We start from the raw sequence: 26,415 nt of genomic DNA on the forward strand, positions 1-26,415 counted from the left end.
AGATTATACTGGCCTATATTTGAGGAATGTAAACAGCAAGATTGTCGTAAAAGTTTTAATGAGATAAAATTATGACGATCCATTGCCTTTTAGTAGTCAAACGCAAACCTTCTTGCAGAGTAAGACATCTTTATACAGATATATTCTTGCGCTTACTGTCTACGATACATTTTAACCAATTACTTGATTACAAGCCATTTCTGTAACATACAACATATTTTCAACATTTTGCCAAAAAGACAATTCATTTATTTTTTATTTCAAAATTGAAATAAATGTTTGACGCAATCCACTGACAAGAAAATAAATTAATCAACTCCAAGTTAAAGAAGTTGACTTGTAATTAAGTTTAATGCCAATGCAAACCACCTACACGGTTCAACTTACCGATACAGGTACTTGATTTATGTAAAATGACGTTACCGAAAATATTACCTTTATTGTCTTATTGAAATATAAACAATATTAATTAATTAAAGTAAACATAAAATAATGTTTCTTTACCATTCAAAAACACCATATCACAAAGATTGTAAGACAGAAATAATTATAAAGCGATATATGTAAATAACTTCAACTAGTCTATAAGTCCGTCCGGTACAGAGCATTCGGTCGAATTATAATGTTTGCAAAATATTTTCAGTTTCGTTAAAAAAACATGTTATAGCTTGAACAGACCGATGTTTAACAAATAATAATGGTAACGTCAAATTATATAAACCACGAACAGATAACGTGGCGGTCAACTTAAGATTTGAGCAGCTTGTTTGCTCGCTGATTCGCCACCGCAATGCGCGTCTCATTGCTTTCGCCCTATAAATACGTACGAAACATTAAAATATGAATACGTTCAAATTTAAACATTTCAATAATGATTCAACTATTATTATGGATGCGAGAGATATAAACATATTTACATATATTAACGCTGCGGAAATATTTCTGAAATGCAGACAAAGTATAAGAAAACAATTCGAAAGAATTTAACTAGAATTGCAAATGCGGGTAATGTTACGTGTTACTGTCCGGCGTTGTCGAAGAACGATGTGTTCAAATAATTTACTTACCCAATGCGAAAACGTTTTTTATAAAAATGGAAATAAAAATATTAAAATTAATACACATTAATCGTATCCTCATACAGCTTACAAAATAGTTTTGGCAGCAATATATAAATATGGAACAGTCACAATAATTCCGACAGTTTAATCTGGTGTTTAACCTTAAGACATAGGTTTCTAAAATTACCACAGACAAAGCAAGTATTGTGCAACTGTTTTAAAAGTGCGAAGCTGTGTTTGAATAAATCATTAAAAATAAAGTTTATACTTACTGCTGCCGCCGGCGCGTGTTTGTCTGTGAGATTGTGTGATGTGTGTGGCCGTCTCGTGGTGTTTGCATAATGTATGTCATTATGTTTACTTACTTAAAAGATGTCATACTCTGTTATACTTTGACATTTCATTGTTAAAGAAAACGTTAATCATCTGTGGATATTGCTTTTCATATATTTATTATAAATTAATGGTCATTTTAGAACAATTATATTAAACATAAAATAAAACTACTTAAATGTAAAGGATAAAAAAAATAAAGAACTCAATTAAATAAAAATAGAACGGATTTATTAAAAAAATAAAGAGCCGCCAAGAGCCCTGCTCTTGTTTTTACGTTTTATTATGATTACAAAATAAATAAAATTGCTAAGTTATTTATGTACTACACTTAAATGTTATTGACTACTTGCAAAGTCCCATGGGCGCACACAAATAATGCGCGGGATATTGCGATTCTGCTTGGAAGTATTGCATTGATAAGTTTTAACAAACATTGTGATTCCATTACTAAGTGTTCTTTGATACAAACTGTTTTTAATCAAAAATTAATCAATAAAACCTGAAAAATCTTGTAGGCTTACAAGACAAATACAAGAAACTCGAATCAAGCTACTTATTTACTTAATTCCGAACTATTATCACATGCCCCGCCCCATACAATTCCATATACTTATATAAAGGTTTTAATTACGAATTCTTGTAACTAAGAATTATGGGATTCAAACATGAGTATATATCACTGCAGATAAATAACTAACGTAAGTTACATTTCGTATATACTCTATATTGAAAGAAAGCAGAGGATATATTTCCGATTATAGACATGTCTTGCCCAATATTTGAATAAATGCAATTTAGCAAAACAATTATATATCTAACTAGTATGTGTTTAGAAACTGATTATTATATATAATACATTAATATACGAATATTTATAAAACGAAATCTACTGCATAAAAAGAGCACCTTGACATGGAAACTAAACGGTTTCATAAAAAAAAAATGTTAGACATTACTATGTTTTTGGTGAACTATGTACTTCAACATAATCTAAATAAGATAGATATTAGTATACAACAATTTCAAAAACCAAAAATTAACGTCCAAGAAAAAATACAAGAAATGTTCATTTTACACAGTAGAAAGTCTAGAGTTTACATCTTGATTTTCTTATAGGCTGAAAGTGTCATAAAAATATTTCTAATAAATAAGATTTTAATTAAGACTACCGATTGCAAGGATGACATTGATTTTACTCAAACCCTACATTTAGGCTGAAAAAAATAATAGCGTTAAATATTTAACGTATGTTTTCAGCGCAATTAATTATTAATAATTGTCTTTCATGTATGTATTATATTTTAATACTAATACTGGCTGTTTATAATTTAAATATAGTTGAAGCAGTATTGCAGAATGTATTTTTAGAATATTAAAATAGATTAAACATTTTTGTATTTGGTTAACAAGAGGATAATTTATGTATTGGTAAATGTGAGTAATATATTTTGTTTGTGTTCTCTGTGCGAACGCCATCTTCGTTTACTTGAGCAGCTCGTGTGCGCGCTGGTTCGCCAGGGTTATCCTCGTTTCATTTGATTCACCCTATGTTAAACAATTCGTTTCTTTTCTGCTTCAATTTGTCTTTCTTTTCGTGAAATTACGATGTAGTTTATTAAGATCTGTCCAAGCTGAATAACTATTTTGCGTGAAATATTTTGGTCGACCGGTAACCCAAAAATATATTATTAACCATTATCAACTAAATAAGTTGAATTAAAATTTAGTTGTTTAATAACCATTTTATTTTTACCTGTACTCTATTAATATTAAAAAAAACATTGTATTGAACAGAAGTAAGTTTAATAGATAGAAAATAATGCACTTTTAGGTACAATTACCTTGCCTCAGATCTTTCAAGCCATTGTTGCTTATTCTGCCATTACGACAGGAACTCAAGTTTACTGAAATCTTCCTTTTGAATTGATACATGCTGCTTTTCTTTTGGCAATTGCAACTTTAGTGAGTTTGAGGTTTCAAAGACTTGTTTACATTAGTAAGTCGCTCTTAATTTTATTGTGTTGGGTGTAAAATCAATATTTTTGACACGAATTATATTAAAAGATTATCATATTTTTTTTTCTTCAGAAGCATTCGAAAACAAGAAAACGCATACAAAAACAATCCTTTAAAATGAATTGTTTACAATTCAGCTTGAATAGATCTTATTAAACTGTACATATCACAACCATGTTACAAATAAAATTCAACACAAATTAACAGTTATTTTGTGAAGTGAAAAGTTAGTTGTTCCATACAATTTCAAGGAAAGTTAGTGTCAAGTGGTTTGAGTGTTAACGATATGAGAATACCCGCGAGACCGTTGTTACGAGTAATGATTTGCATTACTTATACATTCCGCACTAAAGTACTCGTGCATGCAATTGATGCCGCATGGCTAAAGCATTTACAGAGATTAATGCAGTACCATACCATTCCGAAGGAAGCGTTATGCTATGCTATGACAGTGACGAAGTTGACTTTGAAGTTTTTATTTACAATAACAATATATTTTACTAAACACATCGATTTCATTTGTGACAATTATTTACAGTAAAATGAAATGTAACCTCTGCAATCGGCGTCTATAAGACCACGAGACATGTATGTGTTTACAGGTTGTGGTTGTAAGTGTGTGTGTGTGTGTATGCCGTCGTTTACTTGAGGAGCTCGTGCGCGCGTTGGTTCGCCACCCTTATCCTCTCATCGTTTGATTCGCCCTAAGATATATAACAAAGTGTTTTGTGTCTCGTCTTTTGTTCATGTATAAAACAACCTTCACACAAAAACTTACTCGTACCGGTTCATACTTTAATTATGTATTTCATGTGTGTAAAGGGTGTCATATACATTTTGAACTGTTGTTTTAGCCAATGTTAAATGGATTATTGTTTTATAGTGAATGACAAGTTATGTAATATATATTTAACGATGTAGCAAACTGGTTGTATGGTGTCAAAAACGTTCAAACATTTAATCGTCTAAATTTGGATTTGTATGGAGGTTCTGGGTAATGATTGATGAAATGTTGGATATACTTCGATTGTTTTGTTTGAATAAACTGACTTCCTAAATCTCTTAAGAGCTGATCTGGATTGTGTTAAATGAGACTTGAACTAACCGCTTCTAGTTATGCAAACTAAAAGAAATGAAAGACGGCAAGCTTGAAGTGAACAGGACAACCTTATGATTCATTCCACTAAACTAATTTTTGATTTCAAGAGTAAGCGATAGAGAAATGGTTATATATATAGAGTTTATGACGATGTTATTTCGCAATGATATCCAAGTGTATACAGAAGTCCTACAACAATTGTAACTAAACTAATTTGTAACAAAATGCAACTAATTCAACATGTGATATACTTGTGCACGTGGGAATACTGTATACACCATGAGTTGATGCTACACACACAGTTACCATATCACTAAATTTCAAAACTAACCTACGAGAGATGAAATGTTATTCACAAAGATTTCGTTAGAAATTTTAGAAATTTAATACATGATTAAAAGTAAATTTACATAAAAGATTTAATGTAAAAATATTCATGAATATAAAATTCCTAAGAAATTAAAACGTTAAATATATAAACAATTAAGTATAATTGAAAAGAAAATTCATATTAAGTAATTGCGAAGTCAGGGAAACACATATTGAATAGTTTAAATTGAAATTTATCACTTCTGAATAGTACTTTTTTAGCCTGGCAACACTATAATATATTCTGCAAGTAAATTTTAGTTGAAAAAGTGTAGAGTTTATTCTTTGTAACTACTCATGAAAATTAATATTAATTAGCATCCAATAACTATTAAGTTCGAATCTGATTATAATTATTTAATTAATTTGTCAAAATGGAAATAAAAAATTACCAACTTTATTGTTGTATATTTTGTAATATATCTATGCAAAAATGTATTAAAATTGTCTTTAATATTTTATGCTTCGCAATCACGTCACTAGCAAAACTGTAATATAAATTATATTATGTGGAAAAAGCGTTACCTTGCGGTTGATGCGATCGATCTGGCGGTTCTGGTTCTCAAGTTCAGAACCCATGTCGAGCGCCATGTTACGCAGGTTGCCGATCATGGTGTTTACCTGGCCCATGTTCTCTTCCATTTCATCCTCGCGGGCGTCATTCGTTATCCTGAAAGGTTTGAAATATCGCAACATTAATATTCAGAATAAAAAAAGGCGATTATTATAAAGAACTACTGTGATAGTAGACCTATTAGTACATGTATTCTTTCCTTTCTCGTGTAAAATAAAATAGCTCGTCAAGACTTAAGTACTATGTGATATATTTTAGAACGCAACTACAAATTATGAAAGTTATGATTAAACTTTGTAGTTTTACGTAATTAACTAAATATTAACATGGTCCAATAAGCAATCTTGATACATTAACACATTCCATGCCACGTTGGGCGTGTACGAACCCCGCTGTACTTTCCATTCAGGCCATTTTCAGTTCTCATTGAAATAACAAAGGATTCTTAAAAAATTAATTGCAGGGTTGAATATATTTAACTTCACATCACGTACGCAAATGCATAATAAAATTTATAACTTTTTCTTGTTAATTATAGCTTTGCAGTATAGAAAAAGTGTAAAGCATACGTCTTAAACTACTTATTTTAATTTTTAAAATTTAGTTCGTGTACGCCCCACGCGGCCTGAATGGAAAACATTTAAAAAATGGCCGCGCCATAGAACGTGTTAAGGGGATTTAATAACCATTTTATTTTTATAATAAATTATAATAAATAACGTATAGCATAGCTTCATTATTTGTTGGAAATTTGAATCTTGTTTACATTTACTTAAGGTTTAGGTCGGGAAATAAAGATGATTCACTACATTTCTAAGATATTTAAGAAACACTTTATAATGTTTGTTAGCGAAAATATTTTTAGGCTAAGATTGTTAGTCTCGTGTCGTAGGTTTCCTTAATACTGACCTGCCTATGTAACCTGCCTGCGGACCTATGCCGTTTCGCTCGTCCATCACTCGCTGCGGCTGGTTGTTCACCACCTTGCCATCATCATTTCCCTTCCATGTGCCGTCGTCCTCCTTGAACGACGCCCCCCTGGAGTTTGTAATAATATCATGATATATAACGATTTAAATTCACGTTGACGGTACGTTAGTAACATGATTAATTATTTTAATATTGATGATGTTCTGCACTTATATAGAATAAGTTAATACTTAGTATTGAACATGTCACAAATAACTTTTTTATTTACTTAATACGTAACTTAATATACATATAATACTTTATAAACATTGATTAAAAAGAGCGAAACACACCAACGACGCATTTTAGCAAGAAACAACAATTGTTATTTTTTTTTCAATATGAAATATTAGAATGATTAATAGATTATGGTTATTATAAAAAGCGTTTTCGGCAAGAGCAATGGCATTTTAATTGATGTCTGTCGTAAAGTAAACAAGAGGACGTACTTATTGCACGGCAAAACGCAGATGCCGCAGCATTTCTCCATTCCGGACAGATTCTTCTCGGCCTCGCGCATATCGGCGTTGATCTGGTCCATTCCCTCCTCGATTCTATCCAATTGTTCTGTCCACACACACACATGATCGCTATAAGACCGTTCTTCGGAATACTCCCTCGTAAATGTGTAAAGCACCTAACCATCTTTCGTATGATACGCGGTCAATTGACTTTTTAATGTAATTATAATTGAATCGTTTATAATTCCACAAAAATTATTTAACTTCTCTTGTAAATTCTCAACGCTCTCGACAATAACCAGGATTAAGCGTAAGACAAGGATCTCTGTAAGTATTTATGGTTCAGTAGTGTTATCTAAATTCATGCTTACAACACATCGAAGCGACTCTATTGAATTCAAAGCGACTAAAGACAGTTTTGTGTCGTCTTGTTTGATTTATCGGATTGTCTGTATACATATAATTGTCTCACACTTGATCCGGTTGTTAATTAACTATTATTGAAATTTACCTTTAAATATGATGTATGTGCTGAGACTAAGCGATAAAATACTAAAAACTCGTAATGACTAACATATAAAAATATCAATTTTATAAATACTAAATCCATGCAATCAACAGCGAGATTAGAAGTAGACGTGCATAGCTAGATGCGTGACAAACTAAAGAAAACAATTCATACTGAGTTATTTAGATGATAGGGTTTCGTCGTCCCGGGCCGCGCCGAGCGACGAGACGGTTCGGTGCTGTTCATTCACTGATCGTTTCGTTACAATGAACAAGTATGTACCTCGTCTTATCCGTCAAGACGTTAGACTGTTAGAGTTTTTCAATTGGTTGTTTATTAAGTTCTATTCAATGAGTTCACTTACATATCAAGTGGCATTTCGGGTACAAGCCTTACTATAATGGATGATGTAATAATACTACTGGATGCTTACCGCCCTGTTCATCCAGCATGACCAGGGTTTTCATGCCCACCTCGTGACTCTACAACACAATAATGATGTCACTATAGCTCGCCGAATGCGCCGAGGGCGGAGCGGACGGGCTCGGTCCGCGCCGCCACTCGCACCACGACTCATACTGACAACTAAAGACAAAATAAAATGAACGCGGGCGCGAGGCCGGGCACTCCTCCCGCGGCGGCACAACAAAACATCGAGCTAGCGAATGAGCGGGGCGACAAGCCATTCCTGCATGAACTGTGATGCAGCAGACGCGTTCGCTCTGAGGAGTGAACGCGGCGCGCGCGCGGAGGAGCCGGCTGCGGCCCCGCGGCCCCGCACAGATCGCATCGAGCTAACAGTACAGACCTACGGCGCTAACATCGACAGTACGAATAGCCATGGAGATGGAGGCGAATACCAGTTGCTCTACTGCGACCACAGACACAGTCGGTAAACGCGCATTCGCTTCAGTACCGCAGTTCAACAAGAGAAGAGAACAGTAGATTCGGAAAGAGAAATAAACATACCTATAAAAAGCGTTCCGATCAATAAAAATTCAACGGAAGAACTAAACAGATTGCGCAGCTCATACAAATTAAATCTTCAGCAAAAGATAGAGGTTACAGTCTTTTGCGACATTTAGCAACGAACGGCCATCGGGCGTATCTATTTACACTATATTGTTAAAAGTCATCCCCATCGAAACATAGAAACACACGCAACATCGATCTGAGATAAGTCGTTATTCAAGAGAAACGTCAAAGAAAAAACAAAGAGTTATTATTTTACTGCACATTCAACACAGACGTTCTCACGTTTGGACTACCCAGTGTTCAGTAAGTCTTACCGCCCTGGTGACTCAACATATGAAGCGCTTGCCCCCCGGCGTCCTCGCTCTATACATAAAATAGAAATCAAAATAATATATCGCAGGAGAGAGTTTCGGGGTGTGGGTGGCGGGTGCCGTGCCGGAGTGGGCGCGGGCGACGGCGCGGGCGCTGCGTGCGAGCGGGCGAGCGTGCGTGCGAGCGAGCCGGCGTGCGAGCGTGCCTGCGCCGGCGCACACTACTCGGCCAACAACGACATGCATGCAGTGAAGCTTGCAAGTAAAACCAGACTCAGTTTTATCTGTGCGCAGTTTCATATGATTCATGATAATTCTGTGTGATGTTCAGAGTCGTGCGTTGAGGAGAAGCGTTTCGAATTTACTTCGTTCGTTTAACTCAATACGTTTGATGTGAATTAGGTCAGTTTCGGGAGTCAAGTTCGAACATCTGAAATGCACAATGTAAAGTATCGTACGATCGGATAGCACTCGGTTCTGTATGATGTCGATACGATGTCGGTTCGACGTTCCGGCTGGCGCCAGCGGGGCCAGCGCCCGCTGTTAAGATTGTGCAAGGTGGTGTATATCATCTACATAAGAAACAAGGCATACAAAGATGTGGGTTTTCCGTAACAAGCAATGTGTGCGTCGTCAATCGGTAAGTCGAAGCTCAGAGGATGCCCGCACCTTTGCATTTGGTTCAACTGTGGCGTAAGTTTAACAAACAGTCGATGCGTTACCCCCGTAAGCTGTTTGAAGCCGACGTGTCGGGCTTCGGGTCGGCTGAAAACCCTACGGCGCTCGAATAAGATTAGCGAAAAAAGGTAAAATAGATAAAATTGTAAGTAATTTAGTGTTGCAAAGTTTGCAGATCACTCACCTCCCTGGTCGTCTAGAGCGACCAGAGTACGAATGCCGGCCTCCTTGCTCTAGACCAGCCGCAGAAACAAAAAGTCAGAGCATGTTAGTTGTGAGGGGTACAGTGGAGTGAGTGGACGGTAGGTGGACGGTGGGTAGACGGTGGTGATGACCGCTCGTCACACGCGCAGCGTGTCACGAGGTCAAGTATTGCTTTGCCTTACACTAGTGTCGCGAGCGAGGAGACAAGTTCAGTAAACATATTCCCCTGGTGAATTGAGAATTTTGATGTCACTGAAAATGCCAGTTAGTAATCTGGAAGTGTTGTGCGGTATTGCGGTAATGCAGTCTCTGTATTGTGTTCAATACATAGTATATTTGATCCATTTTCAGTATAGACAATATAACACATATTTAAGTTTAACAATCATCAATAAATGTAAAATAAAGAATAATACTACTTAAAAGGACAATACAAATATGAAAGAAAATAATTAAATCGATAAAAATAAATATTACAACCAACTGAAACTTATGTGATAAGAAAAATATAATGTGGCTGTAAATAATGATAAAACTATACAATAGGTCTGTATTTGGTGTGAGAGTTGCATTCAGGTGTAGCTCGATATATCTGTTGGAGTCAAGTGGTAGGTCCATGGTGTGTACACGCCCACTTATTGGTAGTATTGTGAATGTTCGAGAAGGCATGAAAATCATAAACATAATATTACAGTCAACAACAGAGAGCAGCCACTACACAGAGACCTACTTTACAGAGAAAACTAAAACAGGAAAGTGTGGACATCGGAAAGTAGACGTTCATTTTGTGTCAGGAAGATTGTACAGAAACTAAATATGAAACCATTTGTTAATGTTAATTTAAAATTATATTTGCCAAAGTAGAAGAAAATAGAGTGCATTAGGAAGTGAAGTTGGCCATAACGGCGGACTTGTAAGATAGGAGAATTTAATTTGATTAAAGGTTTCATATAGAAAGCAAGCCCAAGCACAACAAAACAAGACAATCGAGAAAGGAAAGCAACATGTTGACTCATTTAAATATGCACTAAGGGAAATTCTAGTATTTGAGAAGTTTCTTTATCTATTTGAGGGACTTGTTCTCTATTGCAGTGGGCTTCATGCTATGGAAACATTAACAGCTGGTTAAGACGACGTTTTTAATGGTGTCGACAGTTAACTTAATCTCTAATATCCGAACGCCATCGAGCTGTTGTACTAAAATTGAAAATGATGAATTAACTGTCAACGCCCATGGCTGGTCAGTTGGGGAACACTCGACAATAAAAATTACATCGCTACAAACAACACAAAGGGCTAGAGAGATCTCTAACATTTTCAGAAACATTTAGGCACGGATCATGCAACACCCATTCACGTATGGTTATAATAAATACATACAATATATGGTATAAGGCGATAGGAAACAAAACAAAAAACGGATTGTCGGAAAGGGTCAGCTACAAAACGAAAATAAAAACACCAAATATGTAATTAGCAACATCGATACACAACAGCCAGGGGTAGCAGAGGCTGCGCCCTAAGGGGTTCGAGGGACGGGCGTCGGACGTCTAACCGAGTTTGGGGCTATCCAGGACACTTCCGCTATACCCCTCACTCCCTCGCATCGAGAACACCTCTCTCACAGGTCACAAATAATCACATAACCAACGGAACAACTGAACATAAATACTTAAAAACTATGAGAGAAACTTAAATTCACTTAATTTGTTACACGCACACTTCGTGTCCGGATTAAGAAATGATTTAAGATGATATAAGGGGACTCTCTCCAGTATACATTATGTTGGACGCTTTGAAAATACAATTATTATTATAAATAACACAACATATATCAACAGTAACATTTTAAATTTCATTCTTAAACTAACTTCGACATACTCAGTATTATCATTATATTCAATATCTCATGTATTACTACTACAAATTATATTACATTTAATTTTTTTTTTAATAATCAAACTGAGTTCTTTTACCTTATTTTTCTCAATTACAGAATATGTACTACTTTTTCATATAAAGTTATAATTAGAAAGATATTTTTGCTTTCATGTTTTTTTAATTCAGAATAACAAAAAATGACCATAACCTAAAAACTATCTAATTTTTTTAAATCGATTAATTTTTAAGTTACGGTCATATTGCTGGTTGGAATAACTTGTTACAGCGAATACGATATCAAAGTAATCTTACCTCTTCACATAGTTGCATCATGCGCCGAGTGGCCTCCAATGACTGGAAATATTAAATTAATTATTAAAAACAACAATAATAAACATTAGTAACTTCATAGAACAATTCACGCTGCTAGGACATGAATAAGACAGATGTGTTAGACAGGGGAGTTTGTGACAAAATGAAATTTGCGGCTGTAAAACTAAACATATTGGTGTGTACGTTAAATACATCAGTAACTTGTTTTATGAATATTACTGCTCAAAAATATTTTTGTGTATGAAAGTGTATCAATTATATAGTGGCATAATCGTCATATTTTTGTAGGATGGCTATTGGCGGCCATAAGCCTCTCCCCGCATAGATTTCAATATCGGTTTGAAGCGACATGCATCCAACGACTTCTAACGACATTTACAAGGCCGCCTGTCCACTTTGTGGGTGGACGTCCCACGATGCGCTTGCTGGTACGTGGTCTCCACTCAAAGAATAGGGCCATAAGGCCCCAGTGACCACCTGGTGTGCACGCTTAGTGGCATGCCCGCTGCCACTTCAACCGATCCGCTGAGTAACATAAAGTATATAGAATAATTATTAATGGAACAAGTTTTATGATTACAACGTTTTATTATTCGACCTTTCTTGCCTAATTTAATAGGCGCAGCGGAGGTAGACAAGGCTGTATGATGTAAAATAATTAAAACCGTCATTGCCACAGATATATTTTCTTTTTTGAGTCATTGACTCAAATGAAAGAGAAAGTTAAAAAAAAAAGAAAGCTAACCTCATCCGTAACTTGGCCGGCGCGCATCTGGAGCTGTTCCAGCTCGCTCCGAGGAACGCCATTTTCTGCGGGCGCTGCTGAAGGCATCCTGAAGAATAACATCAAATGATATCATTATCATTAACCAGTGAAAAATTAATGACGGTCAGTTTCAGTCTGTGATTGTTTTTATATTTCATACGTCTCGTGTTCGTATTTTAAATCTCTATTATAAAAATGCAAGTGGTTATGATGGAAAGGTGTATTTTATTTATCACTAATTTAATTCCCATTCCGTTTTGTAATGCTTACAAGGCTAGATCTTTTTGTCACAAACAAAGGTATGATTGAATTATAAGCCTGGTACACAAAAATTCCAACAGCAGTGGTAACTCAGCGATAGCGGACACAATGTTTATATTGAATTATTTAATTCAGACTTTGTTCATTAATTATAAATGATCGGCAATGCTCATAAACAAGTTTCCAGAGGATGGACAGCAGCGGCTTGCGATCACCAAACTGCCTGCCAACTGTCGCGATTATGGTATATCCACCCGAAGATATCTTTGGAGGAGTCTTATATTTTGTATTGGGCGTCTATGGGCTGAAAAGACGACGAAACTTAAATTCGACTAATAATAAACAGCGGATGGAGAGTTTTAAAAATTCTGTCTGTGTAATGCTGTTACAGCAAATCGGTTCTCTTTGTCACCCTCACGTTATTTTAATATCTCAAAAATGTCTAACACCATTCAGAGCGAAAATGAGAAAACAATAAATATTCAACGTTTCAGTCAAAGGATGTCCACTGCTGGACATAGTCCTCCCCTATAGATTGACTGCACCCAGAGACGTTAAGACGCTAACAATGTCGTCTGTATATAGAAGGTCTAATTTTCGTTATATATTAGGGGGACCGGAAAGTAATGTCGTTTCCATCGACAAATTTTACAGAAAAACCGATTGATTTTACCGCTGCGGCATTGTAAATTTGTATACTAGGTGGCAAAATGTTGATGCATTGTTGATAAGAAACAAAAACTTATTAAAATTTTTAGTCGTGTGAATTTAACTTAAGAAAGCGACATTACTTTCTGGTCCCCCAATATAATACATAACATAGAAGGTTGATTACTAAAAGCTATATTCAAAATCCGATAAAGTATCAGAGTTCGCTTTAGGTTTGGATTTTATCTGAAGTCTTACTTTTAGGTACAACGTATTTTTAAAACAATTATAACTTGTTTAATGTTTCTATTTATTAACATAATCAATAATTATGACCGATACTCTATTGTTAAGAGTTGATATTATACATTAACTATTGTAGATATAATGACACACAACGCTGCTTGTCTCGTGGCTTTCCAGTATAAAAATTGCTGCAGAAAAATCTTGCTTGCACTGCTGCTTAGAATTGAAAAGATTTTAATCTGGAAGACCGCAACCCACTGTTAGTATGAAAGTTTTAAAAAAACTTTCTAGAGCGACAGTTGACTGAAACTTTGTGTTGGAAAACTAAATAAAATTTTAAACATTCAAAGCTATCGTTAAAATATGCTATGCTGAAATAGTAAAGATTTTAGATATTGTGAGTTTAAAATATAAATAAAAAAATATTAAAAGAAATCTTTTTGACTATGTCAGAAATATATTTTATATGACATTTGTGTGACAACGAACAAGAAAGTTTGCATTTTTACCAATTGTTAAAAAAAATCTTTAACTTGTGATGCTTTATAGGTCTATAACTTTGTCTACAATTTTCCAGTACTCGCTAAACTTGGTTGTCGGTGTCAAGTTGTTAAACTTAAACTCCTTAGATATTCCTCCGCAAAACGTACTATCGCCTATTCGATGGTTCTCTCTTCCTCTTTTAAAATAACTTTCACTTGATTCAACTCTTCGTAGACATAGCCCGTTCATTCCCGACGCTATTAATTATACAGTATGATAGGTTTTAGGTGTAAAAACATTCAAGGGTGAATCTGTAACTCATTAGCTTTTTGTCATTAATACATGGTAACCTTATCAAAAATCATTGGTTTCAGAAATTAGTTTTGAATATTCATGTTTGTCGTTTGCTTTCGCGTCTGCGTATAGACGCCCACTGCAAGGCATAAGCAACCCCCAAAGAGTTATGATCGAGTTAGCGATCGCAGTGGTATCATGGTATCAGAGGACGCTGTTGCCCACTCTCTAGAAACTTGTTTAGTAGGCAGTGGCATTTCTGAATAATTAATGCATAAAGTGTGAATTACGTAAGATTGTATCCCGGGAATCGAACCCGCGACCTATGATCGCAAGTCTCTCCTCTGCCGCCGGGTTACCGCAGCTCAAATATTCGGTTTGTTACATATGAAATTAATCATTGTTTACTATTTGTCTCTTTTTTTGCCAGAAGTAACTGGCATGTCGCATTCCAATAGTTTAAGAATGATCACTTTATAGAGGGTCATTAAAAATAGGTGTTACAGCGTTTTTTCTTGACAAGTGACAACCAACCATCTGAACCTATCATGCATTAATAGTTCGCATAAATTACATACAATTTAATCTTTGTTTACTATTAAGAATTTAAAATGTTTTCAGGGGCAGGGAATTTTGGTCAAGGGTAAACATATGCAAAAATAGAGTTTAATTAATTAGCAGACGAGACCGTATTATTTAAGTCCCATATACTTATATTGAAAACGAAAGAGTTACGTAAGCCGAAGCGACGAGCGCGGAGGTGGGGGCCTGGCCTTGGTGAAATAAAGGGGGGCGGAGTGCACCCCCCCGAGCGCTACGTGACAGGACTATTTACAAGTATAATTATCCATGCCAATTTGTTCAACTTTGTTGTACAAAAAATACAATTTGGTTAATAATAATCGAATAAAGTGATCGTGACGTCTTTTATATTTTTTATTATTAAAAAGCATTGTATAACCTGATGGCATGTGACATACTATGTAGTGGGATTGGTTAAACGTATAAGGGGTAACATATAGACCTTTTTCTATCCATATATGTATAATCCACTCTTTCCAAAAATCAAGGGTTACAGCAAAATAAATAACACAATGATAATACCATAAGAAAAATAGGCTTTAAAAATTCGGGTTACTATATTTACTACATAATACTTAATCTTTGTTTACTACCTGTCCCTTTGTACTGCTAGAATTAATTGGTCTGTCGCATTCCAATAGAAAAAATAATTAAATAGAACATATTCCAGATAGAAGACTTTATAATGGGTGACTGTAAGTAGGTGTATAAGTTTTTTGCTCACAAGTGAGTTATAAATTTTTTCCTTTAAAGCTTCCATATAAAAACAAGCAGTGTATATTATATAACGTAATATTAAACTGTCATAGGAGCAACGCATTCTTTGTGATATAAAATGAAATCATTGATGTTTTAAAGTTAAAACAGACTAAAACTTTAAATAACTTACTAAAAAATAATAAACGAAGTATTTTGTAATATCTAGTTTGTCGAAGAAGCAAAATCCTTGATCTATCAAATGTAAATCATTTATCGATAAACCGTAGTTGTATATGTAAAAAACTAATATTTTTTGATGGATATAATATAAGTAAAATAGAAAAAGAGTATTTCTTTTTTGTACGTAATCTATAATTTATAATTAAATTTAAAAAAATGTAACTATGTAAAAGTACGAAGTTTGGTATGAAGCTTTTGAACATAATAAATGTGAAATTCGCTCCAGACCACGATCACAATTTCAGCTGAAACATTTGTGAACGTTTAGACGGACATAAAATATTATGTTCGTTACAAGTCAGTGAACTCTTTGATATTGATTTCAGAGTTTTCGCTTTATTCATATTATGTATAGCTATTTGCAACAAGCAGCCATTCCATTATTTATTTAATTTTGCATTATTTCATAAGTTATGTTAATTTATCACTATCTGTACAGGGTAACTTGTTATTATTATTTTTTATACTAAGTACAAAAGCTTTAGAGGAGTCACTGTATAGTGTATTTGCTGTATTTATGTATGGTACACCATATCCAAAAAATCAATTTATTATTATACATTAAAATAATTATTTACTATCTGTCCCTACAGACTGCGCTGCCAGAAATTATTGGCCTGTGACATTCCAAAAGAAAGAAAAAAATAATGTAACATATTTCAGAATGATCGCTTACATGAAAAAGTTTTAAAGCTTTTTGCTGACACCCATAATCAATCATTGTGTACATATCCCAAATACCCACAGTTGATATTAATGTGCTATGATATAATGACAATTATGGTTTTTTATGTGATTGGATCTGATGTTGTGTTCAGTAGGATATTTCAGCACAAATTCCTGTGGCACAACATGCAGCTAAATATGCGGGATTTCCTATTTAAAAGTGTGATATTATTCTGTATTTCATTTGATTTTGTTAAATATATAATTAAAAAGACATCGCTAAATGTATTATTAATAGTAAAAATCAAGATGGGTTCAATTAACAACTCGGCTATTTTTTTTTAATTTTATTAAGGCACGATGAAGATTATATTGATAGAGAAATTATAAGGGAAAAAAAAACTACAATTCTTCAAACCAACAGAATATCTTCAACAGCTTTCTAGTTCTCAAGAATTTGACGTCAATTGATAATCATAAAAGGCGTGTTAGAACGTCATAAAATAAAAATATCGTGTGCCATAAAGCATTACAAAAAATAATCACATTATTACCAGTCATACAGAATACGAAATAGAAAACATATTTTTGTAATATAATGCAAGTAATCCTATACTATTTAGACATAAAATCAATTATTGGTTATTGGAAAAAATGTTTTATTGATTTTTTATTTCTAATAGGCTGCGACAAGCCAATAACCTTTCACAGTATTCTCTTGGAGCAGCTAGTTATGAATAATAAAAAATCGTTACGAGCTATTTCGATGGTTTAAATATATAAAGATTTTAGAATGTTCTTTTAGTAATAAAATTTTAGATATTTTTATTATTTTGTGGCAACTAATAAACATGAATTAATGAATTTTATTTATTCATTTCCTACGAAAGGGTCTGTCGACACCATAAATTTAACACGTTCTTATTTTAATGTTAAAGGCCTAGGCGGGAGGTGGCTCTTACTTACGGTTCAATACCTTACATAAAGGTCGTGCCGTTTGACATTGACTCCGGAACCATAAATAAAGTGGTACGGGTAACATGAATAAAGCGCTGTTTCCTTTAACCTTTTAGACCTATTTAGATAAGTCATTTTAAAACTGTCCTTGTTAATATTGTACATAACAGTTACTCGTCTTTTGAAAGTTAATCTTTACTTATTACATGTTGTTTAGTTGATTTAATGTCAAAGTTTGCTTAGAGTTAGAAATTGATTTAAAGGTTCGTTCTTTTCGAGCGAAAACATTCTTTCAAGACTGGACAGCGATAGAGCTGTGATTTCCCAATGGAAAAAATTTTTCGGTTTTTTAGACGCTATATAACCAGCCACTCTTTTGTGTCACACTTTAAAGCTCACACAATATGTTGAATACATAAAAGAAATAAAATGATAAATATTTTTGTGATTTTTATTAACTTGAAACGAGCAGCTGCAGTCTCCTCGTTTAAACTAGATAGTTTTTGACCATAACCTTTTATTATTTAAAGCAAAAACTTTAATTAAAAAAAAAAACAAACGAGAAATTTAAACGCTGCTATGATTCTACTATTGTTTACTGTTGCTTTTCAGCATGCGAATATATGTACATAAAACATTATCGATTTTCAGTGGAATGGTAATATTAAAAAATATAAATATCAGAGGTACCTTTTTTTTTGTATCTAAGACTTCATCGAGTTCTATGTTATGATCTAGTTCTAATATTTCTGTAGGCATTGTAAAAGTTTTTGAATATAATCCCAGGTAATGTTCAGAAGGCCCTAATGCTAGATTTATCAAAAAATCGTTAACGAACGATTGTTTGTTAAAGGTTGCCTCACTGTAAATTACTTTATAGAAGATAGCACACCTATGGAATGATGTATTCGCCTCCGAACTATATTAATGTTTATTAAACACTCGTTGATCGTCTACGTAGTGTGTTTAAAATCGGTGCAAAATGTAAATACATATTTACATTTGTGTCCGGAAGTATTCATTACCATTTCATTGTGACCCAAACATGACGACTAGAAGCTGAGATATTTAGATGGTGAAGTCTTTTACTGCATAGCATTAGACTCCTCTGTCCAAAAATATTTTGTTTCACAGACGTGTAGTCTAATTATTCATGTATTTAGTTTTACGTATCAATTAATTTCAGTGTTTTATCTTTTTATAAACTGTGAGTCAGAGCAATTCCGGCTTCGGTTCCATACACCATTTACTGATAGCGAGGTCATATGCGTTGATAGGAATATAGTTTTAAATAAAATTAATCTGCAATTAAAGTTTAAATTGTATAGACCTTGCAAAATGTAAGGCGCAACATTGCGCTGGTGCGAGCGGCCTTTGAATTTTAATTAATGTTTCATTCCCACGCAGTTCATCGTCATACTCTATAATTCATTCATTCAATTTTTATCTTATAACACGAGAAAGAGAACAGAACGTTTGCTAAGTTGTAAAGTAAAAGTGTTTGGTACTTCGTGACACCAAATGCAAAATGCGTGGTGCGGGGCCGCTCATCACTATATCATTGTCACAGCAACTTCGTCTTCCTGATTAGAGAGAAAGCTAAAATGCTTATCATAGTATATTTAAAAATATATCTATTATCTATCGTACACCGATGCATAGTGTATTGTTTCAATAAATTCATGTTAGCCACGTTGTTTTTAAGTTAGTATGTATCTTTAGCATATTAAAAAAAATGAGACATATTCCGTTAGCCGGGCGCAAATGCCACCAACAACAAACTAACCTCGCCTAACTAAAAACTTGGTTAATCTATTTATTACGACAATTACTTGTATATTATGTTTAATTGCGGAAATGTCGAAACGTTTGCTTTTCATTTATTTATATAGATTGCGCCCGGGTTACGGAGAAGTACCAAAAATGATTTAGCTTATTTATTTGATAACATCACTTATCCATACTACCTTTTGACGAAACGATTGCTTTACAGATATTTCTCATCTTTCAACTAGTATTTTTTTTGGTTATTGTCATATTTTCTTTTCGTTATACAGTATTTTTAAGTACATACTAATATCGAGTTATATCGTATCGATGATATAATTTTTTTTAATAAAATTTGTTAACCTATTTACGTAAAATTGTTGTCAGTAACAAATGAGTAATCATTATCACGAACATATAAAACTTCAAAAATCAAACGTTAAAGTTGAACATCATTGAATCCAATTCACAGAATGGTTTTAATTTTAGAATTTACCAAAACATAGGGCGTTGCTCTTTACTAGATGGGTAAACACCCGGGGGAGTAAAGAGCAACGAAATAGAAAAAAATAAAAGCGTTTGCTTTTATTTAGAACTCAATATAATTTCGAATAGGGTCCTAATTTAACACTTTTCGTTTTCAGTACTAATATATATTTATGAAACGCTATCCAATTCTTCTTTAAATATTTAACAAAATCATTCTTATATTTTGTATAACTTCTCTGACGCTTTGGTAATATAATTTACTTTAATAATACCCTTTTATATTTGTATATTCTATTCTATCTATCTTTATATTTTATAATCGCTTTTATATATGTTAGGTTAGGTTAGGAGTACTACGAGGCGGACGATTGGTCGATGTGATTTCGAACCACCGTGATAGCATCACGAGGGTTTTGGGTATAACGTACCAGACATGTATACCGGGGACGGGTTATCCAAAAAAGCACAGCGCGAGGGAAGACCGCGTGGCGATTCCTGACCGGGAGATACCGTATAACACATGGCGATGACTAGGGGGTTTTAGTAGGTAGGAATCTCACAAAACCCTGTCCTTTCCCCAGGGGCAGGGCATCTTGAACATGTGGAAGATTTTACCCTCGAAACCAAAAAAAGGTTAGTAGTAGTATTAAAGCTTTAAATTATTATCATTTCAGCTGTAGGACGTTCACGGCTGGACATGAGCCTCTCCCATAAGACAAGGGCTGATTGGAGTGGTCTGCTTCCGGCGTCTTTAGCGTTAATTTAAAAATAAATAACAAATTCTTGTAGAAATATAGCAGCATAAGGTAAAATTTTCGGTTTATTGTATTCGTGAATTGAGTCAAAGATTAATTTCTGTTAACGACGTTTGTCTGAACCTTTGACCGTTGGGTCGCCATAATCGCCATTTGCGAAGATCGCTGTATGACGACGTCGGTCTAGCGGTTCGCTGGGAAAATCAATAGACGCGCGCAACGCCCGCCCCGGCACCCTCCCCACTAACCCGCCTGCCACCCACCACCACTTTAACTTGTTTAATACTGAACACAAGTTGGTATACGCTGCCAGTATCGCCGACAAAGATCAGCTTATACTGGTAAAGCTTGCAGATGCACTATCTTTCAGTGTATAAGGTCCGCATCTGTTTGGGTGGCATTTTATTTCGAACTGTTGCGCAATCTGGCCTAGAAAACTTTTTTTAGTTATAACCAAGTACACAGTTCACCTGATGCAAAGCGATTCTCCAAACGCCTTGATAAATATTCTTAGCTTTCACCCCCTCGTTCGTCCTCGAGGCTCATGTAAAGAAGATAAAGATAAACCTTTAACTTGGGCTTTGTTAAGTAAACTGAAAACTTAACCATTAAAAGAATTACATAAAAATATAACAGAGCTAAACGTAGTCAAATGGATACATGCCACCTTTCAAAGTAATGGTGCACTTATATCCCGTATGAAACAAAAAAAAATATTTACGTAAAACTGACAATTCTTTCAAATACTGCAGTGACAAGAAGTAACGAAATTTTCAATAATATTTAAAAAAGAGAGTCAAAGAGAAAAATTTATATATTTATTATAAACAAATTATATTAGGGTGACGTTATATACGTCAAAAGATGTTGGAGGCAGGTCTTTTTCAGTCGAATCTGTTAAAAATCGCTTGAGGAGAGCTGTGTCCAATAGGGAATGCCTTACGGCTGAAATGATGATGGTTACGTCATATTATCAATCACTTTTAAATCGTCGTTTATTTCAATATTATAAGCTGCTAGTCAGTTGAGAAGACGGTCAGAAACTCAACAGTTATTCTTTTTTAATTGGAACACCCAATCCGGTAAAATTTGACAATGATAAAGTGGGCAAAATTAGAAAAAAAATATTTATTGAAAATGCAAACTTTCAGTGGCTATTTTGTACAAAATAAATTAATTCTTGGTGGCATCATAAAGGTGTTACAACAATAAAACAACATTCTAATTAATTAACATTTAGGATGTTATGTTTTATAATACGTTTTTTTTTATTAAATGTTAATAACAAAAAAAGAGAACACAAGCACTTGTTCGGCATTGTAACCTGAGCTGAATGCAACCGGAAACAATGCGAGTTTAAATAACGACGTGGGCGGATAAAAATAAGAAACAAAAGAGAAGCAACATACGGACATGTTCCACGTTCATATGCCAAACGGTAAATGAGTTTTTGGATTAAATAAAAATAAAAGTGAAATGTACTCAGAGATTTACCAATTTTACTACTGACGTACAATAACCGGCGATAAACATTGCACATCGACCTTTGGAAAGAGACAAATGGTTAATTTCGGCTTCGTAGAACGTTATCTCTGTCGCACGATTGAAAAAACGTAACATAGGTAGTGTGGGCACAGCTTCTAAAATTTTACACATATAATAACCAAATAAATATCAGTTCATTAAAACATTAAGAAAGTCAACCTATTTGGCGATCGGTGCACGAAATTCATTTCAATTAGTTGCCGTAGCCGCAGCTGAGACCCTTGGTCTCGTGTGAACAAATTAATTATACCAACAACTCCGCGGTTCGTATAATTTCGAATTGTTGACCTCGTTTATTTGCTGACGACAGTCGAAGTGCACTTAGTAGGCTGGTTCGCGGTATGGCTAGAAACTATTTCAGTTTTATGTGGTTAAATATGTAGGTGTTCCATAATACAACGTTAAGCCTAAAAAGGATGATGAGGTTATCTGATCCCAGAAACTTTGTGTCTAACCCCAGAAAATTAATAGTCTATATCTGGGTATTATCGATTTATATAATAAAAGATCTTTACACATAAGATATAATGTCTTACTTCATCCGTAATTTCTCTATATATCCGACCGTCTGAGTCTGCGTTAAGACTCTTACCATACAGACGGCTTGTCGTAAGAGGGATTTATCATCAATATAATACAACCGTCAAAAGTATGACAAAGTATTAAATAAAGACATTTAGGATTTGAACGTCACTTGGCTAAACGAAAGAGATCATTATTATTCTGTTGTATAAAAGCAGTTTAGGTGATTTTTATTCCATTTATTAATCAATGCATTGATCACGTATTTGCTGTTTCCTGAGAATAAAATAGCAAAAAGCTCGTTATTTTTTTTTCTTTTTTTGTTATTAAAATAATGAATAACTTTCTTGTTATTTTGTTACAAAAATATTGTGATTTATTCATAAAAGTTTCTTTTAAATCTCAAACAAGTATTTAAATCGATAAAATGTATTTATCGACTTTAATAAAAAATTATGACTCAAAACAGATTTTATTTATTCCTAAAATGAATTTGAAGGTCGTTTTAATATATTTAATACATTTGTTCTGAAAAGTTATAACTTTTGAACTGAAAAACACACACTGCAGAAAATTTGCTTAAGAATTAACTTTTCACGATGTACAAAGAGAAAGAATGGGAAATAGCTTTCATTTCAAACTTAAGTGCTCTCATAAAAGCGAAGTGCACATTTTTGTTTCATTTTTGAGCTTTAAAAAGCTTGCTACTCCTAATTTGTAGTTAAAGTAGACCGAGCCACAATTGGTTTTATTTAAAATATCAATTATGATATTATACGTACTTATATTTACATTAAATAATGTCAGATACTGCTAGCTCATATAATTTATGTTATATAAATATAGTCATCATCATTATAATTTCAGCCGTACGACGTACACTACTGGACGTAGGTTTCCCCATAGATTTACAAAAGGACCAGTTGGAAGCGGACTTTAGTCGAAGTATTCCGATTACCACAACAATGTCCACCTCATGGGTGGATGTCCTTATATAAATTAATATAATTATAAAATCACTGTCTTCGTATCGTTTATTCACGCATCAGTTAACAAAATCAAAGAGTTCATTCACCACTCTAGAAAAGTATAAATTCGTTGCAATAGTTTTGTATGTAAGTAAGACGGGTCATTGTGGAGATATTTAGGAGACTGCCAGGAGGCTGCCATGATGATGATATAAAACTTATGAATATATCTTATGTTTTGCTCTTTGCGTGCGTTCTGAAAACTAATACATAAATATGAGATGCTGGCCGCTTCCGATCAGTCTTTTTGAAAACATCGGAAAAGCGTGTCCAACGGTGGAATTCCTACGGCTGAAACGGTAAAGAATGTTTATCAAAACTCCAAATCAATTTCCCCCGACCGTTGACCAAGCTTTGCAAATAAACCTTTTGTTTCAATTGCTTTCCGTCATCTATAATTTAATAAGGACTGAAAGAAATATTTCTGTGAAATCTTTGAGTGAAAAGCTCATAAAAATATTACGAAAGCAAAATTTTCAAGATCGTTATAAATGACTGTTGAAATTCTATAACAAAAAGGAATTTTAATGAGGTAGATTACATAATGGAATCTCTTAGTTCTAATAATCACAAATTGCTTCGCTGTACAATTTATGAGAACTTTTTAGTCGTTGTAACTTAGTTTGTATATCATCAGCATTTCTGCCACAGGACATCTACTGCTGAACATAAGCCTTCCCCATAGATTTCCACATTACCGGTTGGGAGCGTACGGCATCAAACAAATTCAGATGACCATAACCTCACAAGGTCATCTGTTCACCTTGTGGGAGGGTTTTCGAGAATTCTAGGAATGAAGGGCGATATGAAGGAGGCGATGCTGCCTTCTTCAACTCCTTTCCCCATCTCCACCTCGGAATCAGAGTAAACGCCTTTAAACACAGGACAGCCGGTAGCGATGTCTGTCACCACAGTATGGTCCACCTCCGGATTATAGATGTACGATGGACTCTCCTCGAGCTGGAACCTTTACAGGTGCGCAAGGAATCCCCCGTGTCCCGTGAACAACTGGATCAGACACGTGTCCGACTGGACTTCTTAGAGTACGTGATAAACTAATATGACGTCAAGGAAGAAATTACTCGTTGGCGGCTGAGTTTGCTAATGAGACCCAAATTAAGAAAACAAGTTTCTGTGTCGCAAGTAATCACTGGTGATTCACATTGGTTGTACATAAACAGCAAAGGTACGTTCACAGATCACGAATCTGAGTCAATAGCGGGCATGAACTTAAAAATTTGAATTATGGTACTAATAATCACTAATTTGCCCTCAGCGGCGTATGCTTCTAACCGAATTGTTAATTGTAACAGCTTGAAATTTTTGTTTGTCGCACAATAAAACAATATATATTACATACAAATAAATTACAAATGACATCCCTCATATAAGGGACTATTTCATTGAATGTAATGAACACGGCTCAAGTTCCTGACACGAACTATCTGATTTCTCAAGGAAATGTGAGACAACACGAGTATTTAAACTGTGCCGAACTTGGCAAACCTCAAACAATGGTAAAGTAAACGTAATTTACAAAAAATATTACAAAAACTACAAACTTTGTAAAAATCTTTTAATCAACTCATTCCTCAGCCAAACTGCATGAGCACAAAATTACTTGCCGAGGAACAGTTTGCTATGTTTGGAAATTTACTATAACTGCATATGATGATTATATATCAGGAGAGGCCAAGGTGTGTGTGTACGAGTCATTTTTCGAGTTTGAAATTTTTTCCAAGCCGCAATTGAATACGCATTTAACACACAAAAGAATGTTTTTTTTTTAATTATACATTATGAAATTATTTAAACAAAAGTGCAAAATACGTGTATTGTTAGATATAATGGCACACGTATATGACAGCACTTTTAATAATACTTAAGATGTCGGTTAATTAATTATGATCGTTATTTTGGATTTCGCTAATTAGTTTCGATTTCCCAGGAATTATGACACAGGTAATATATACTTAAATAATTCGACAATAAAACTTAACCAAAAATAATTGTTCAACGTTATAAATTAGTCCACGATATACATAAAAACTGCAGATTATATAACACAGAAAACTTAATTAAAACTTTATAAAGGAGTAGAGAAATTTGTAGTGAGACGCTTGATGAGGGATAAATTATTACAATCCCTTTACCGAAACGTGCTTTGTTTACCTTGTTTACTCTATTTAAAATCTTGTTGGGCCCGAAGTTGAAGGCTAAAGTGTTAAGTTGTATCGTCAAACCTCCTGGCACCCATTATTTAACAACTTTTATTACATGTATTATAAACAGCATTTTACATAAATCAACGTCAAATTGGAATCTATCTTAAGACAGGAAGTGATGAGCTCAATAAAAATAAATAAATATATACTATATATTTTATTCAAATTCGATTATAATTTGATGTGGTAATAATTTTGAGTTCATGGTTAGACAAAAAGTGTTATTTTATAGACAACTACATTTTTAACAAGTTTTATTTCTAATCAACAATATATTCATCTTCGTTATCAACAACCTTTTGGCATCTAGTATACAAATTTACAATTCTGTAAAATATGTCGACAGAAACGACATTAATATCCGATACCACTAATACAATACAAGACCACTGTTGTATGAAGAACTGAGACTTGCGATCTTATATAATTCATACTTTATGCATTAATTATTTGAGATTGCCACTGCA

At 34.0% G+C, this 26,415-nt stretch overlaps 1 protein-coding gene across 3 annotated transcripts in view; it reads right to left on the reverse strand.

The window, feature by feature from the left end:
• Positions 1 to 1,604: 1,604 nt before the first annotated feature.
• The window catches only part of LOC137919876 (synaptosomal-associated protein 25-like), a 30,417-nt gene continuing 5,606 nt past the window's right edge, over positions 1,605 to 26,415 (reverse strand). Inside the window, exons 2-8 of one of the 3 annotated variants that reach the window (XM_068763093.1) lie at positions 12,521 to 12,608; positions 11,755 to 11,796; positions 7,827 to 7,875; positions 6,874 to 6,991; positions 6,365 to 6,493; positions 5,407 to 5,551; positions 1,605 to 2,942 (exon numbers count right to left, since the gene is read on the reverse strand). In XM_068763093.1, coding sequence (XP_068619194.1) covers positions 2,880 to 2,942; positions 5,407 to 5,551; positions 6,365 to 6,493; positions 6,874 to 6,991; positions 7,827 to 7,875; positions 11,755 to 11,796; positions 12,521 to 12,607 — 633 coding nt within the window. In that variant the 5' untranslated portion in view covers position 12,608 and the 3' untranslated portion in view covers positions 1,605 to 2,879. Of the gene's footprint in view, positions 2,943 to 3,403; positions 4,118 to 5,406; positions 5,552 to 6,364; positions 6,494 to 6,873; positions 6,992 to 7,826; positions 7,876 to 8,682; positions 8,732 to 11,754; positions 11,797 to 12,520; positions 12,609 to 26,415 lie in introns of those variants that run through there. The other 2 variants (XM_068763094.1, XM_068763095.1) reach the window with 2 other exon arrangements.

The sequence above is a fragment of the Battus philenor genome, unplaced genomic scaffold, assembly GCF_028537555.1.
Source record: "Battus philenor isolate CCGP_79_NKW_IND1 unplaced genomic scaffold, ilBatPhil1.0.hap1 SCAF_17, whole genome shotgun sequence".
In the NCBI taxonomy this organism is placed as follows: Eukaryota; Metazoa; Arthropoda; class Insecta; order Lepidoptera; family Papilionidae; genus Battus; species Battus philenor.